Raw genomic sequence first — 17,566 nt, forward strand, 5'->3', positions numbered from 1 at the left:
TTTGTGTGTGTGGTAGTATACTGTAATGATGATATGTTGTGTTTTGTGTGTGAGGTAGTGTATCGTAATAATGATATGTTGTGTTTTGTATGTGTGGAGTGTATTGTCATAATGATGATTATGTTGTTTTGTGTTTGTGGTATTGTATTGTTATAATCATGTGTTGTGTTTGAGGTAGTACATCTTGATAATAATGCATTGTGTTGTATTTGTAGTATTGTATCATAATAATGATATATTGTGTTTTGTGTTTGTGGTATTGTAGTATTGTATCATAATAATGATATATTATTTTTTGTGTTTGTGGTATTGAATCATAATAATGATGTGTTGTGTGTGTGGTAGTGTTTTATGTTAATTACATGTTGTGCTGTGTGTGTGGTATTGCATTGTAATGATGATATGTTGTGTTTTGTGCTTGTGGTATTGTATCATAATAATATGTTGTGTTGTGTGTGGTAGTGCATGGTAATAATGATACCTTGTGTCAGATGATGTGTTGTGTTGTGTTGTGTGTGTGGTAGTGTATCATGATAATGATTGGTTGTGTTGTGTTGTATGTGTGGTAATGTATCATGATAATGATTGATTGTGTTGTGATGTGTGTGTTGTAGTGTATCGTGATAATGATGTGTTGTGTGTGTGGTGGTGTATCATAATAATGATGTGTTGTGTTGTGTGTGTGGTAGTGTATCATGATAATGATTGGTTGTGATGTATGTGTGGTAGTGTATCGTGATAATGATGTGTTGTGTGTGAGGTAGTGTATCATGATAATGATGTGTGTGTGGTAGTGTATCGTGATAATGATGTGTTGTGTGTGAGGTAGTGTATCATGATAATGATGTGTGTGTGGTAGTGTATCGTGATAATGATGTGTTGTGTTGTGTTATGTGTGTGTGTGGAGAAATCTGCAGTTGCTACACCACATCTGCTTGGCAGATGCCTGACCAGCAGGATAACCCAGTGTGCTTTGTCAGGCCTTGAGTGCATGCATATATTTGTGTAGCTATCAGAGTGGATTTCTTACAGAGAATTTGGCCAGAGGACAACACTTTTCTCACCATGGTTTGCTTTTTCAGGAGCCAAGTGTGTGCTGGGTTACATAGTATCACAATGTATATTGTGACATTTGGTATGGTCTCAAATAGGAGATAGTGTTGATTGATATTTCATTGTGAAGTGCGTTTTGATGTGGGTTTTTTTAGTTTGTTTTTTTTTTTTACTTTTGAGTCCGTTTCATTTTTAGATCAAATTATGAGACCTGTTAGACAATGAATAATGAAACGCCAAGCAAAATCTGGTACATCTGTCTAATCAGAAGCAAATCAGCAAGAATTAATAGAACATTACCACTGACAATGATACTGATAATAATAGAGCAAAATCTTCTTCTTCTTCTTCTTCGTTCATGGGCTGCAACTCCCACGTTCACTCGTATATATGCGAGTGAGCTTTTAAACGTATGACCGTTTTTAATCTGCCATGTAGGCAAACCTTGGACCCTCAGATTGAAAGTCCAACGCTTTATCCATTCGGCTATATTGCCCGTCTAGAGCAAAATCAATACTGGTAATAGTAAATGCAGGTAACATTATTGCATAAATGACATTTCATTACATCATTGTGAATAGAAAAGATACAGATAAATTGACTGGTATTTTTCACTTATGTTGTACATTTTTTATGTTGTTATAAGGCGTTCATATTAGAACCAGTCAGCCAGAAACCAATAATATGTCATATTCTTAATAGCAATATATTTTTCTGTTTCATACTTAGATTTAAGAGAATTCATAAAACTGCACCCATTTGGGAGCACTTGGTTTAACTTACACTTGAACAGAAAAAAATTGCAAGGAGTAAAATACTGTCAAGCACTCTGTTGGATTCAACATGCTTGTCATAGCCAAACAAAATCAAACATTTGCTGAATGATAATTCTGAGTCACCACTAAAGCAATCATTTAAAGTTGTTTGGAGCATTTTGATGTATTTACCTTTAGTTATTATCATTTATTTTATTTCTTGAAATCTTTTTCCCCTCAAGGCCTGAAAAAGTATGTTCAGTTCTGCTGCTGGTCAGGCCTCTGCTTAAAGATGTGGTGTAGCCTATATGGATGGTCAGGCCTCTGCTTAAAGATGTGGTGTAGCCTATATGGATGGTCAGGCACCTGCTTAAAGATGTGGTGTAGCCTATATGGATGGTCAGGCACCTGCTTAAAGATGTGGTGTAGCCTATATGGATGGTCAGGCACCTGCTTAAAGATGTGGTGTAGCCTATATGGATGGTCAGGCATCTGCTTAAAGATATGGTGTAGTGTATATGGACGTGTCAGAACACAGTGATGCCTCCTTGAGAAAAAGGAACTGAAATTGAAATTGCAGAATTCGCTATTTTGGAGTATGGTGTATTTCTGACTGTATCATGACAAATGGGATGCTGTGAACAGCGCTGTGGAGTGTGGTGTATTTCTGACTGTATCATGACAAATGGGGTGATGTGGATAGCACTGTGGAGTGTGGTGTATTTCTGACTGTATCATGACAAATGGGATGATGTGAATAGCACTGTGGAGTGTGGTGTATTTCTGACTGTATCATGACAAATGGGATGCTGTGAACAGCACTGTGGAGTGTGGTGTATTTCTGACTGTATCATGACAAATGGGATGCTGTGAACAGCGCTGTGGAGTGTGGTGTATTTCTGACTGTATCATGACAAATGGGATGCTGTGAACAGCGCTGTGGAGTGTGGTGTATTTCTGACTGTATCATGACAAATGGGATGCTGTGAATAGCACTGTGGAGTGTGGTGTATTTCTGACTGTATCATGACAAATGGGATGATGTGGAATAGCACTGTGGAGTGTGCTGTATTTCTGACTGTATCATGACAAATGTGATGATGTGAATAGCACTGTGGAGTGTGGTGTATTTCTGACTGTATCATGACAAATGGGATGCTGTGAACAGCGCTGTGGAGTGTGGTGTATTTCTGACTGTATCATGACAAATGGGATGATGTGAATAGCACTGTGGAGTGTGGTGTATTTCTGACTGTATCATGACAAATGGGATGATGTGAATAGCACTGTGGAGTGTGGTGTATTTCTGACTGTATCATGACAAATGGGATGCTGTGAACAGCGCTGTGGAGTGTGGTGTATTTCTGACTGTATCATGACAAATGGGGTGATGTGGAACAGCGCTGTGTCCTTCAACAGTATCTTGGAAAGTGGATGAACAAAACAAAATACTGTGATGCTGTTTTCATTATTCCCACAGGATCGCAACACGTTTCACAGGTTTGACAAATTCAACGCAAAGTACAACCCCATTGGGGAGAGTCGACTTAGGGAGATCTTCATTAAGACAGATAACTACATCCAGGGAAAGTACTTTGCACATATCATGAAGGTATGTTGTGTGTGTGTGTGTGTGTGTGTGTGTGTGTTTCTGTATGTTTAAGATAAGAATAACTTTATTATCTCCACCTGGAGAAATTTGGTCAGGTGCATTATCACAACATAGACAAGTAAACAACATGGGGACCATAACTGTAAAAGCCAACAACAGCCCCTACAAATATTACGAAGATACAAATGTAAAAAATATCACATACATCGTTTCATACATACATCCACACACTGCAGGTAATAACTAGTATTCTTAATGTAAAAACAGAAAGAATTAAGAAACATTATTTGAATATAATTATAAACATAGCCTACTATACTGCACATTGATTATAATATACAGATAAGATAAGAATAAAGATGAATTGCGGAAAACCACAACCAGATAATCAGCACACACCCCCACCCCCACCCCCACCACCCACCCCACACACGTGGATAACTTGATTAAACAAGAGTAATAAACATATGTTCTCAAATAAAAGCGTTTCACATATTCGCTTTTAAAAACATTGCAATTAATTATTACATCATAATTATTAAACAAATATATTTAGAATATGGACGTTAGCATTAGACATATTCCATTGTACATTCATCCTGCATATTGCACATTATTCTTCCTACATATTGCACATTCATTATAACCAATTGTCACTTTTTAAGCTCAGTAAACACACACACACACACACACACACACACTCACACACACCACAACTAGAGCAAGGTACAGCCTATCATGCACGGACTTTCACACGTCTCACATGAGAGTGCGCACGTGCACACACACACACACACACACACAGAGTTCTCAAGAATTTAAAAGGTGGATTGAACGTGGAATAAAAGTCTTCAGAGCTCTGGATTTCAACTTAAAAGTTCTGTAGCGTCGTCCTGATGGCAACAGCTCATAATACTTTGCTAAAATATGGGTGTCGTCAGTTGCTATCTGTCTGCTTTTTTTAACCACTCGACTTTCATACAGCTCTTGCATACTAGCTTGTTTCACTCCCACAATTTTACTGCATACACTCATGACATTGTTCAAAACACGCTTACTCCTCACTCCCAAACTTCCATACCAGCACATAAATGAAACTGTGAGCACGGACTCGATACAACATTGATAATAACTTTGAAGAATATTTGAATTTATACCAACATTTCTAAGCTTCTGTAAACAAAAAATTCTAGATTGACATTTCTTATGAATGGAATCAACATTTCTGTCAAAAGTCAGCTTATTGTCTAAGATGGTCCCTAAATATCTATATTCATTGACCCTCTCCACTGTTTGACCATCAGTAACAACGTCCAGATCTCAACGTATTGAAAACAAAAGTTTCTGTGTGTGTGTGTTTCTGTGTGTTTGTGTGTGTGTGTGTTTCTGTGTGTGTGTGTGTGTTTCTGTGTGTGTGTGTGTTTCTGTGTGTGTGTATGTATGTGTGTGTGTGTGTGTATGTGTACATATTGATGGAGACAGATAGAGAGAGGGAAGGGGTTAGGGGGACTGCGAAAGGCATTCAAACAACTAATTATCCTAGTATGAGTACCGGTATGTGACAAAGATAGAGTGAGTGAGTGTATATAATGCAAATGTGTAGGGTTAAGAGTGTGTGTGGGAGAGAGGGAGTGTGTGTGTGAGGTTAGTTTCAGAGAGTTTGTTTTGCTGTGAGCAAAAAGATTAGTTTTCAGAAAATGTGTTCTTCATTGAGCAGTAAGACTACATTCAAGAAATGAGATTTGGTGTCAAAAAGTGTTCTTCTGTAATTAGTAAGATTAAGTTTCAAAAAATGTTTTCTGTAATTAGCAAAATTAAGTTTCAGGATATGTTCTTCTGTAATTAGTAAAATTAAGTTTCAAAAAGTGTTCTTCTGTAATTAGTAAGATTATGTTTCAAAAAATGTTTTTCTGTAATTAGTCAGATTAAGTTTCAGGATATGTTCTTCTGTAATTAGTAAGATTAAGTTTCAAAAAGTGGTCTTCTGTAATTAGTAAAATTAATTTTCAAAAGGTGTTCTTCTGTAATTAGTAAGATTAAGTTTCAAAACGTGTTCTACTATAATTAGTAAGATTAAGTTTCAGGAAGTGTTCTTCTGTAATTAGTAAAATTAAGTTTCAGGAAGTGTTCTTCTGTAATTAGTAAAATTAAGTTTCAGGAAGTGTTCTACTGTAAGATTAAGTTTCAGAAAGTATTCTTCTGTAATTAGTAAGATTAAGTTTCAAAAAGTGGTCTTCTGTAATTAGTAAGATTAAGTTTCAAAAAGTGTTCTTCTGTCATTAGTAGAATTAAGTTTCAGAAAGTGTTCTGCTGTAAGATTTGGTTTCAGAAAGTATTTTTGTGTGAGTGATAGGATTAGGCACTTTCAGAAAGTGGTTTTATATGAGGTTTGGTTTCATGTGTATTTCTATGAGCAGTAAGATTTGGTTTCAGATGGTGTTTTTCTGTGAGTAGTAAAGTTTGGTTTCATAGAGAGTTCTCCTGTGACATTTAATTTTCAGTGAGATTAGGTTTCAGAAAGAGTTCTTTTGTGAGATTTTGTTTCAGAAAGTGTTTTTCTTTGAGCAGAAAGATTTGGTTTCACAAAGTATTTTTCTGTCAGGTCTGGTTGATTTTTTTCAGCAGTAAGACTTGTTTCAAAACTTTTTTTCTGTGAGCAGTAAGACTTGCTTTCAGAACTTTTTTTCTGTGAGCAGTAAGACTTGCTTCCAAATTTTTTTTTTCTGAGAGCAGTAAGACTTGCTTTCAAAACTTTTTTCTGAGAGCAGTAAGACTTGCTTTCAATTTTTTTTTTCTGTGAGCAGTAAGACTTGCTTTCAAAAATGTTTTTTTCTGTGAGCAGTAAGACTTGCTTTCAAAAAAAAAATTTTTTTCTGTGAGGAGTAAGACTTGCTTTAAAAATTTTTTTCTGTGAGCAGTAAGACTTGCTTTCAAAAATTTTTTTTTTCTGTGAGCAGTAAGACTTGCTTTCAAAAAAATTTTTTTTTCTGTGAGCAGTAAGACTTGCTTTCAAAAAAGTTGTTTTTTTTTTCTGTGAGAAGTAAGACTTGCTTTCAAAAACTTTTTTCTTTTTTTTTCTGTGAGCAGTACGACTTGCTTTCAAAATTTTTTTTCTTCTGTGAGCAGTAAGACTTGCTTTCCAAAAAAAATTGTTTTTTTCTGTGAGCAGTAAGACTTGCTTTCAAAAATGTTGTTTTTTTTTCTGTGAGCAGTAAGACTTGCTTTCAAAAACGTTTTTTTTTTTTTTTTTTTTTTTTTTTTTTTTTTTCTGTGAGCAGTACGACTTGCTTTCAAAAATTTTTTTTTCTTCTGTGAGCAGTAAGACTTGCTTTCAAAAACGTTTTTTTCTGTGAGCAGTAAGACTTGCTTTCAAAATTTTTTTTTTTTTTTCTGTGAGCAGTAAGACTTGCTTTCAAAAACGTTTTTTTCTGTGAGCAGTAACACTTGCTTTCAAAACTTTTTTTTTTTTCTGTGAGCAGTAAGACTTGCTTTCAAAACTGTTTTTTTTTCTGTGAGCAGTAAGACTTGCTTTCAGAACTTTTTTTTTCTGTGAGCAGTAAGACTTGCTTTCAAAAACTTTTTTTTTTTTTTTCTGTGAGCAGTAAGACTTGCTTTCATAAATGTTTTTTTTTCTGTGAGCAGTAAGACTGGCTTTCAAATTTTTTTTTTCTGTGAGCAGTAGGACTTCATTTCAAAATTGTTTTTTTTCTGTGAGCAGTAAGACTTTCTTTCAAAAATGTTTTTTTCTGTGAGCAGTTAGATTTGCCTTCAGAAAGTATTTTTCTGTGAAATTTGGTTTTTAAAAGCTTATTTCTGTGCAGATAAGGTTTCAGAAAATGTTCTTCTGTGAGCAATAAGATGATTTGTTCAGAAAAGTGTTGTTCGATGAGCAGAAAGATGATTTATTCAGGTAAAGTTTGTTGTTTGATGAGCAGACAGATATTTGTTGAGAAATGAGTGTTGTTCTGTGAGCAGACAGATATTTGTTGAGAAAAGTGTGTTGTTCTGTGAACAGACAGATATTTGTTGAGAAAAGTGTGTTGTTCTGTGAACAGTCAGATATTTGTTAAGAAAAGTGTGTTGTTTTGTGAGCAAACAGATATTTGTTGAGAAAAGTGTGTTGTTCAAAGAGCAGACAGATATTTGTTGAGAAAAGTGAGTTGTTCTGTGAGCAGACAGATATTTGTTGAGAAATGAGTGTTGTTCTGTGAGCAGACAGATATTTGTTGAGAAATGAGTGTTGTTCTTTGAGCAGACAGATATTTGTTGAGAAAAGTGAGTTGTTCTGTGAACAGACAGATATTTGTTGAGAAAAGTGTGTTGTACTGTGAGCAAACAGATATTTGTTGAGAAATGAGTGGTGTTCTATAAGCAGACAGATATTTGTTGAGAAAAGTGTGTTGTTCTGTGAACAGCCAGATATTTGTTGAGAAAAGTGAGTTGTTCTGTGAGCAGACAGATATTTGTTGAGAAAAGTGTGTTGTTCTGTGAGCAAACAGATATTTGTTGGGAAATGAGTGGTGTTCTATAAGCAGACAGATATTTGTTGAGAAAAGTGTGTTGCTGCGTGAGCAGACAGATATTTGTTGAGAAAAGAGTGTTGTACTGTGAGCAGACAGATATTTGTTGAGAAAAGTGTGTTGTACTGTGAGCAGACAGATATTTGTTGAGAAATGTGTGTTGTTCGGTGAGCAGACAGATATTTGTTGAGAAAAGTGTGTTGTACTGTGAGCAGACAGATATTTGTTGAGAAATGTGTGTTGTTCTGTGAGCAGACAGATATTTGTTGAGAAAAGAGTGTGGTTCCATGTGGTGACAGATGTTTGTTCAGGTAAAGAGTGTTGCTGTGTGAGGGCACTGACCCCAGGTGTGTGGTGACAGATGTTTGTTCAGGTAAAGAGTGTTGCTGTGTGAGGGCACTGACCCCAGGTGTGTGGTGACAGATGTTTGTTCAGGTAAAGAGTGTTGCTGTGTGAGGGCACTGACCCCAGGTGTGTGGTGACAGATGTTTGTTCAGGTAAAGAGTGTTGCTGTGTAAGGGCACTGACCCCAGGTGTGTGGTGACAGATGTTTGTTCAGGTAAAGAGTGTTGCTGTGTGAGGGCACTGACCCCAGGTGTGTGGTGACAGATGTTTGTTCAGGTAAAGAGTGTTGCTGTGTGAGGGGCACTGACCCCAGGTGTGTGGTGACACTGTGCAGGAGGTGATAGACGACCTGGAGGAGAGCAAGTACCAGAATGCAGAGTTCCGCCTGTCTATCTATGGTCGGTCCATAGACGAGTGGGACAAACTGGCCAAGTGGGCCATCAAACACCAGGTCCACTCCGACAACGTGCGCTGGATGATTCAGATGCCTCGCCTCTAGTGAGTACTGCAGTGTGGTCACTAGTGGAGTGTGGCCTCTAGTGAGCACTGGAGTGTGGCCACCTGTGGAGTGTGGCCTCTAGTGAGCACTGGAGTGTGGCCACGAGTGGAGTGTGGCCTCTAGTGAGCACTGGAGTGTGGCCACTAGTGGAGTGTGGCCTCTAGTGAGCACTGGAGTGTGGCCACTAGTGGAGTATGGCCTCTAGTGAGTACTGCAGTGTGGTCACTAGTGGAGTGTGGCCTCTAGTGGAGTGTGGCCTCTAGTGAGCACTGGAGTGTGGTCACTAGTGGAGTGTGGCCACTAGTGGAGTGTGGCCTCTAGTGAGCACTGGAGTGTGGCCACCTGTGGAGTGTGGCCTCTAGTGAGCACTGGAGTGTGGCCACTACTGGAGTGTGGCCTCTAGTGGAGTGTGGCCTCTAGTGAGCACTGGAGTGTGGTCACTAGTGGAGTGTGGCTTCTAGTGAGTACTGGAGTGTGGGCCTCTAGTGAGTACTGGAGTGTGGCCACTAGTGGAGTGTGGCCACTAGTGGAGTGTGGCCTCTAGTGAGTACTGGAGTGTGGCCTCTAGTGAGCACTGGAGTGTGGCCACTAGTGGAGTGTGGCCTCTAGTGAGTACTGGAGTGTGGCCACTAGTGGAGTGTGGCCACTAGTGGAGTGTGGCCTCTAGTGAGTACTGGAGTGTGGCCTCTAGTGAGCACTGGAGTGTGGCCACTAGTGGAGTGTGGCCTCTAGTGAGTACTGGAGTGTGGCCACTAGTGGAGTGTGGCCACTAGTGGAGTGTGGCCTCTAGTGAGTACTGGAGTGTGGCCTCTAGTGAGTACTGGAGTGTGGCCACTAGTGGAGTGTGGCCTCTAGTGAGTACTGGAGTGTGGCCACTAGTGGAGTGTGGCCTCTAGTAAGTACTGGAGTGTGGCCTCTAGTGAGCACTGGAGTGTTGCCACTAGTGGAGTGTGGCCTCTAGTGAGTACTGGAGTGTGGCCACTAGTGGAGTGTGGCCTGTAGTGAGTACTGGAGTGTGGCCTCCAGTGAGTATTGGAGTGTGGCCTCTAGTGAGTACTGGAGTGTGGCCACTAGTGGAGTGTGGCCTCTAGTGGAGTGTGACCTCTAGTTGAGTGTGACCTCTAGTTGAGTGTGGCCTCTAGTGAGCACTGGAGTGTGGCCTCTAGTGGAGTATGGCCTCTAGTGAGTACTGGAATGTGGCCTCTAGAGAGGGGTGGAGTGTGGCCTCTCGTGATGAGTGGAGTGTGGCCTCTAGTGATGAGTGGAGTGTGGCCTCTAGTGAGCACTGGAGTTTGGCCTCTAGTGGAGTGTGACCTCTAGTGAGCAGTGGAGTGTGGCCTTTAGTGGAGTGTGGCCTTTAGTGGAGTGTGGCCTCTAGTGGAGTGTGGTCTCTAGTGGAGTGTGGCCACTACTGGAGTGTGGCCTCTAGTGGAGTGTGGTCTCTAGTGGAGTGTGGCCTTTTGTGGAGTGTGGCCTCTAGTGAGGAGTGGAGTGTGGCCTCTAGTGAGTACTGGAGTGTGGCCACTAGTGGAGTGTGGCCTCTAGTGAGTACTGGAGTGTGGCCTCTAGTGAGTACTGGAGTGTGGCCACTAGTGGAGTGTGGCCTCTAGTAAGTACTGGAGTGTGGCCTCTAGTGAGTACTGGAGTGTGGCCTCTAGTGAGCACTGGAGTGTTGCCACTAGTGGAGTGTGGCCTCTAGTGAGTACTGGAGTGTGGCCACTAGTGGAGTGTGGCCACTAGTGGAGTGTGGCCTGTAGTGAGTACTGGAGTGTGGCCTCCAGTGAGTATTGGAGTGTGGCCTCTAGTGAGTACTGGAGTGTGGCCACTAGTGGAGTGTGGCCTCTAGTGGAGTGTGACCTCTAGTTGAGTGTGACCTCTAGTTGAGTGTGGCCTCTAGTGAGCACTGGAGTGTGGCCTCTAGTGGAGTATGGCGTCTAGTGAGTACTGGAATGTGGCCTCTAGAGAGGGGTGGAGTGTGGTCTCTCGTGATGAGTGGAGTGTGGCCTCTAGTGATGAGTGGAGTGTGGCCTCTAATGAGTACTGGAATGTGGCCTCTAGTGGAGTGTGGCTTCTAGTGAGCAGTGGAGTGTGGCCTTTAGTGGAGTTTGGCCTCTAGTGGAGTGTGGCCTCTAGTGGAGTGTGGCCTCTAGTGAGGAGTGGAGTGTGGCCTTTAGTGGAGTATGGCCTCTAGTGGAGTGTGGCCTTTAGTGGAGTGTGGCCTCTAGTGGAGTGTGGTCTCTAGTGGAGTGTGGCCTTTTGTGGAGTGTGGCCTCTAGTGAGGAGTGGAGTGTGGCCTTTAGTGGAGTGTTGCCTCTAGTGGAGTGTGGTCTCTAGTGAGGAGTTGAGTGTGGCCTTTAGTGGAGTGTAGCCTCTAGTGGAGTGTGGCCTTTAGTGGAATGTTGCCTCTAGTGGAGTGTGGCCTCCAGTGGAGTGTGGCCTTTAGTGGAGTGTGGCCTTTAATGAGCACTGGAGTGTAGCCACTAGTTGAGTGTGGCCTCTAATCAGGAGTGTGGCCTCTAGTGAGGAGTGGAGTGTGGCCTGTAGTGAATATGGCCTCTAATGAGCTCTGGTGTGTGGCCTCTAGTGGAGTGTGGCCTGTAGTGAGGAGTGGAGTGTGGCCTCTAGTCTGGAGTGGAGTGTGGCCTCTAGTGAGGAGTGGAGTGTGGCCTCTAGTGAGGAGTGGAGTGTGGTCTGTAGTGAGTACTGGAGTGTGGCCTGTAGTGAGCACTGGAGTGTGGCCTGTAGTGAGGAGTGGAGTGTGGTCTGTAGTGAGTACTGGAGTGTGGCCTGTAGTGAGCACTGGAGTGTGGCCTGTAGTGAGGAGTGGAGTGTGGCCTCTAGTGAGTACTGGAGTGTGGCCTGTAGTGAGTACTGGAGTGTGGCCTGTAGTGAGGAGTGGAGTGTGGCCTGTAGTGAACACTGGAGTGTGGCCTGTAGTGAGGAGTGGAGTGTGGCCTGTAGTGAGCACTGGAGTGTGGCCTGTAGTGAGGAGTGGAGTGTGGCGTCTAGTGAGTACTGGAGTGTGGCCTGTAGTGAGTACTGGAGTGTGGCCTGTAGTGAGGAGTGGAGTGTGGCCTGTAGTGAGCACTGGAGTGTGGCCTGTAGTGAGGAGTGGAGTGTGGCCTCTAGTGAGGAGTGACCTCTAGTGAGTACTGGAGTGTGACCTCTAGTGAGTACTGGAGTGTGGCCTGTAGTGAGGAGTGGAGTGTGGCCTCTAGTGAGCACTGGAGTGTGGCCTCTAGTGAGGAGTGGTGTGTGGCCTCTAGTGAGCACTGGAGTGTGGCCTCTAGTGAGGAGTGGTGTGTGGCCTCTAGTGGAGTGTGGCCTCTAGTGGAATGTGGCCTCTAATGAGGAGTGGAGTGTGGCCTCTAGTGGAGTGTGGCCTCTAGTGAGGAGTGGAGTGTGGCCTCTAGTGGAGTGTGACCTCTAGTGAGGAGTGGAGTGTGGCCTCTAGTGAGCACTGGATTGTGGCCTCTAGTGAGGAGTGGAGTGTGGCCTCTAGTGAGCACTGGATTGTGGCCTCTAGTGAGGAGTGGAGTGTGGCCTCTAGTGAGCACTGGATTGTGGCCTCTAGTGAGGAGTGGAGTGTGGCCTCTAGTGAGGAGTGGAGTGTGGCCTCTAGTGGAATGTGGCCTGTAGTGAGGAGTGGGGTGTGGCCTCTAGTGGAGTGTGGCCTGTAGTGGAGTGTGGCCTCTAGTGAGGAGTGGAGTGTGGCCTCTAGTGGAGTGTGGCCTCTAGTGAACACTGGAGTGTGGCCTCTATTGGAGTGTGGCCTCTAGTGAACACTGGAGTGTGGCCTCTATTGGAGTGTGGCCTCTAGTGAACACTGGAGTGTGGCCTCTATTGGAGTGTGGCCTCTAGTGAACACTGGAGTGTGGCCTCTAGTGGAGTGTGGCCTCTAGTGAGCACTGGAGTGTGGCCTCTTGTGGAGTGTGGCCTCTATTGAGCACTGGAGTGTGGCCTCTAGTGAGGAGTGGAGTGTGGCCTCTATTGAAGTTTGGCCTCTAGTGAGGAGTGGAGTGTGGCCTCTAGTGAGGAGTGGAGTGTGGCCTCTGTTGGAGTGTGGCCTCTATTGGAGTGTGGCCTCTAGTGAGGAGTGGAGTGTGGCCTCTAGTGAGCACTGGAGTGTGGCCTCTAGTGGAGTGTGGCCTCTAGTGAGTACTGGAGTGTGGCCACTAGTCACAAGTTAGTATATATTTTACTCTTTTTGTTGTTGTTGTTGTCATAACCAATATCTCTGTGTGAAATTTAGTCTGCTCTTCCCAGGGAGAGCGTGTCGCTTCATTGAGGGCTCTACCCCCTTTTTTTCCCATTATTTCCTGCTGGATTTTTGTGTGTGTGTGTTTGTTTTCCTATTGAAGTGGATTTTTCTACAGAATTTTGCCAGGGACAACTCTGTTGTTGCCATGGGTTCTTTTATGTGCGCTATGTGCATGCTGCACATGGGACCTCGGTTTATCATCTCATCCAAATGACTAGCGTCCAGAACACCACTCAAGGTCCAGTGGAGGGCAAGAAAATACTGGCCACTGTGCCGTGATTCGAACCAGTGCGCTCAGATTTTCTCGCTTCCTAGGTGGACGTATTACCTCAGGGCCATCACTCCACATACGATCAGCTGTTATGTGAGCACCACAGATGCAAGAGACATTACCGACATACTTAGGTCTCAAAACAATTAATTTTCCATTTGCAGATCAAAGAAAAAATTTGCCGCTTAACAAAATCTTTTTGTAATATTTTCCCATGAAAATTTTTTTTTATCTTTATGTAACTGGTCTTTTTTTCTTCAAGCTGAAATTTTGACCATTGAACTTTTTCTCCCATGGTGTAACATTCCTGTAGTGAAAGCAGAATATTTAAATCTAACATCTTGATGGCACTTGTAGCTCCATTTTTAGCCAAAATGTCAGCTTTTTCATTGTAGTAAAAACCACAGTGAGAAGGAATCCAGCGAAAGGTTATGTGAGAGCCACTTAGTATGAGTTTGTGAACAAAATGTCAGCTTTTTCATTATAGTAAAAACCACAGTGAGAAGGAATCCAGCAAAAGGTTATGTGAGAGCCACTTAGTATGAGTTTGTGAACAAAATGTCAGCTTTTTCATTACAGTAAAAACCACAGTGAGAAGGAATCCAGCAAAAGGTTATGTGAGAGCCACTTAGTATGAGTTTGTGAACAAAATGTCAGCTTTTTCATTACAGTAAAAACCACAGTGAGAAGGAATCCAGCGAAAGGTTATGTGAGAGCCACTTAGTATGAGTTTGTGAACAAAATGTCAGCTTTTTCATTACAGTAAAAACCGCAGTGAGAAGGAATCCAGCAAAAGGTTATGTGAGAGCCACTTAGTATGAGTTTGTGAACAAAATGTCAGCTTTTTCATTACAGTAAAAACCACAGTGAGAAGGAATCCAGCGAAAGGTTATGTGAGAGCCACTTAGTATGAGTTTGTGAACAAAATGTCAGCTTTTTCATTACAGTAAAAACCGCAGTGAGAAGGAATCCAGCAAAAGGTTATGTGAGAGCCACTTAGTATGAGTTTGTGAACAAAATGTCAGCTTTTTCATTGTAGTAAAAACCACAGTGAGAAGGAATCCAGCAAAAGGTTATGTGAGAGCCACTTAGTATGAGTTTGTGAACAAAATGTCAGCTTTTTCATTGTAGTAAAAACCACAGTGAGAAGGAATCCAGCAAAAGGTTATGTGAGAGCCACTTAGTATGAGTTTGTGAACAAAATGTCAGCTTTTTCATTACAGTAAAAACCACAGTGAGAAGGAATCCAGTGAAAGGTTATGTGAGAGCCACTTAGTATGAGTTTGTGAACAAAATGTCAGCTTTTTCATTACAGTAAAAACCGCAGTGAGAAGGAATCCAGCAAAAGGTTATGTGAGAGCCACTTAGTATGAGTTTGTGAACAAAATGTCAGCTTTTTCATTGTAGTAAAAACCACAGTGAGAAGGAATCCAGCAAAAGGTTATGTGAGAGCCACTTAGTATGAGTTTGTGAACAAAATGTCAGCTTTTTCATTGTAGTAAAAACCACAGTGAGAAGGAATCCAGCAAAAGGTTATGTGAGAGCCACTTAGTATGAGTTTGTGAACAAAATGTCAGCTTTTTCATTGTAGTAAAAACCACAGTGAGAAGGAATCCAGCAAAAGGTTATGTGAGAGCCACTTAGTATGAGTTTGTGAACAAAATGTCAGCTTTTTCATTACAGTAAAAACCACAGTGAGAAGGAATCCAGCAAAAGGTTATGTGAGAGCCACTTAGTATGAGTTTGTGAACAAAATGTCAGCTTTTTCATTACAGTAAAAACCACAGTGAGAAGGAATCCAGCAAAAGGTTATGTGAGAGCCACTTAGTATGAGTTTGTGAACAAAATGTCAGCTTTTTCATTGTAGTAAAAACCACAGTGAGAAGGAATCCAGCAAAAGGTTATGTGAGAGCCACTTAGTATGAGTTTGTGAACAAAATGTCAGCTTTTTCATTGTAGTAAAAACCACAGTGAGAAGGAATCCAGCAAAAGGTTATGTGAGAGCCACTTAGTATGAGTTTGTGAACAAAATGTCAGCTTTTTCATTGTAGTAAAAACCACAGTGAGAAGGAATCCAGCAAAAGGTTATGTGAGAGCCACTTAGTATGAGTTTGTGAACAAAATGTCAGCTTTTTCATTACAGTAAAAACCACAGTGAGAAGGAATCCAGCAAAAGGTTATGTGAGAGCCACTTAGTATGAGTTTGTGAACAAAATGTCAGCTTTTTCATTACAGTAAAAACCACAGTGAGAAGGAATCCAGCAAAAGGTTATGTGAGAGCCACTTAGTATGAGTTTGTGAACAAAATGTCAGCTTTTTCATTACAGTAAAAACCGCAGTGAGAAGGAATCCAGCAAAAGGTTATGTGAGAGCCACTTAGTATGAGTTTGTGAACAAAATGTCAGCTTTTTCATTACAGTAAAAACCACAGTGAGAAGGAATCCAGCAAAAGGTTATGTGAGAGCCACTTAGTATGAGTTTGTGAACAAAATGTCAGCTTTTTCATTACAGTAAAAACCGCAGTGAGAAGGAATCCAGCAAAAGGTTATGTGAGAGCCACTTAGTATGAGTTTGTGAACAAAATGTCAGCTTTTTCATTACAGTAAAAACCGCAGTGAGAAGGAATCCAGCAAAAGGTTATGTGAGAGCCACTTAGTATGAGTTTGTGAACAAAATGTCAGCTTTTTCATTACAGTAAGAACCACAGTGAGAAGGAATCCAGCAAAAGGTTATGTGAGAGCCACTTAGTATGAGTTTGTGAACAAAATGTCAGCTTTTTCATTATAGTAAAAACCACAGTGAGAAGGAATCCAGCAAAAGGTTATGTGAGAGCCACTTAGTATGAGTTTGTGAACAAAATGTCAGCTTTTTCATTGTAGTAAAAACCACAGTGAGAAGGAATCCAGCAAAAGGTTATGTGAGAGCCACTTAGTATGAGTTTGTGAACAAAATGTCAGCTTTTTCATTATAGTAAAAACCACAGTGAGAAGGAATCCAGCGAAAGGTTATGTGAGAGCCACTTAGTATGAGTTTGTGAACAAAATGTCAGCTTTTTCATTGTAGTAAAAACCACAGTGAGAAGGAATCCAGCAAAAGGTTATGTGAGAGCCACTTAGTATGAGTTTGTGAACAAAATGTCAGCTTTTTCATTGTAGTAAAAACCACAGTGAGAAGGAATCCAGCGAAAGGTTGTGTGAGAGCCACTTAGTATGAGTTTGTGAACAAAATGTCAGCTTTTTCATTATAGTAAAAACCACAGTGAGAAGGAATCCAGCAAAAGGTTATGTGAGAGCCACTTAGTATGAGTTTGTGAACAAAATGTCAGCTTTTTCATTATAGTAAAAACCACAGTGAGAAGGAATCCAGCGAAAGGTTGTGTGAGAGCCACTTAGTATGAGTTTGTGAACAAAATGTCAGCTTTTTCATTATAGTAAAAACCACAGTGAGAAGGAATCCAGCGAAAGGTTGTGTGAGAGCCACTTAGTATGAGTTTGTGAACAAAATGTCAGCTTTTTCATTATAGTAAAAACCACAGTGAGAAGGAATCCAGCGAAAGGTTGTGTGAGAGCCACTTAGTATGAGTTTGTGAACAAAATGTCAGCTTTTTCATTATAGTAAAAACCACAGTGAGAAGGAATCCAGCGAAAGGTTATGTGAGAGCCACTTAGTATGAGTTTGTGAACAAAATGTCAGCTTTTTCATTATAGGAAAAAACCACAGTGAGAAGGAATCCAGCAAAAGGTTATGTGAGAGCCACTTAGTATGAGTTTGTGAACAAAATGTCAGCTTTTTCATTATAGTAAAAACCACAGTGAGAAGGAATCCAGCGAAAGGTTATGTGAGAGCCACTTAGTATGAGTTTGTGAACAAAATGTCAGCTTTTTCATTGTAGTAAAAACCACAGTGAGAAGGAATCCAGCAAAAGGTTATGTGAGAGCCACTTAGTATGAGTTTGTGAACAAAATGTCAGCTTTTTCATTATAGTAAAAACCACAGTGAGAAGGAATCCAGCAAAAGGTTATGTGAGAGCCACTTAGTATGAGTTTGTGAACAAAATGTCAGCTTTTTCATTATAGTAAAAACCACAGTGAGAAGGAATCCAGCAAAAGGTTATGTGAGAGCCACTTAGTATGAGTTTGTGAACAAAATGTCAGCTTTTTCATTATAGTAAAAACCACAGTGAGAAGGAATCCAGCAAAAGGTTATGTGAGAGCCACTTAGTATGAGTTTGTGAACAAAATGTCAGCTTT

General features: G+C 41.4%; 1 protein-coding gene across 7 annotated transcripts in view; it reads left to right on the top strand.

The window, feature by feature from the left end:
- LOC143291554 (AMP deaminase 2-like) overlaps positions 1-17,566 on the top strand; it is a 190,249-nt gene that overhangs the window by 130,213 nt on the left and 42,470 nt on the right. For all 7 annotated transcript variants that reach the window (XM_076601454.1, XM_076601453.1, XM_076601455.1 and 4 more), the window contains 2 exons: positions 3,289-3,420; positions 8,620-8,783. In XM_076601454.1, the coding sequence (XP_076457569.1) occupies positions 3,289-3,420; positions 8,620-8,783 (296 nt within the window). The remainder of the gene's footprint in view (positions 1-3,288; positions 3,421-8,619; positions 8,784-17,566) is intronic.

The sequence above is a fragment of the Babylonia areolata genome, chromosome 17 (assembly GCF_041734735.1).
Source record: "Babylonia areolata isolate BAREFJ2019XMU chromosome 17, ASM4173473v1, whole genome shotgun sequence".
Lineage (NCBI taxonomy): Eukaryota > Metazoa > Mollusca > Gastropoda > Neogastropoda > Buccinidae > Babylonia > Babylonia areolata.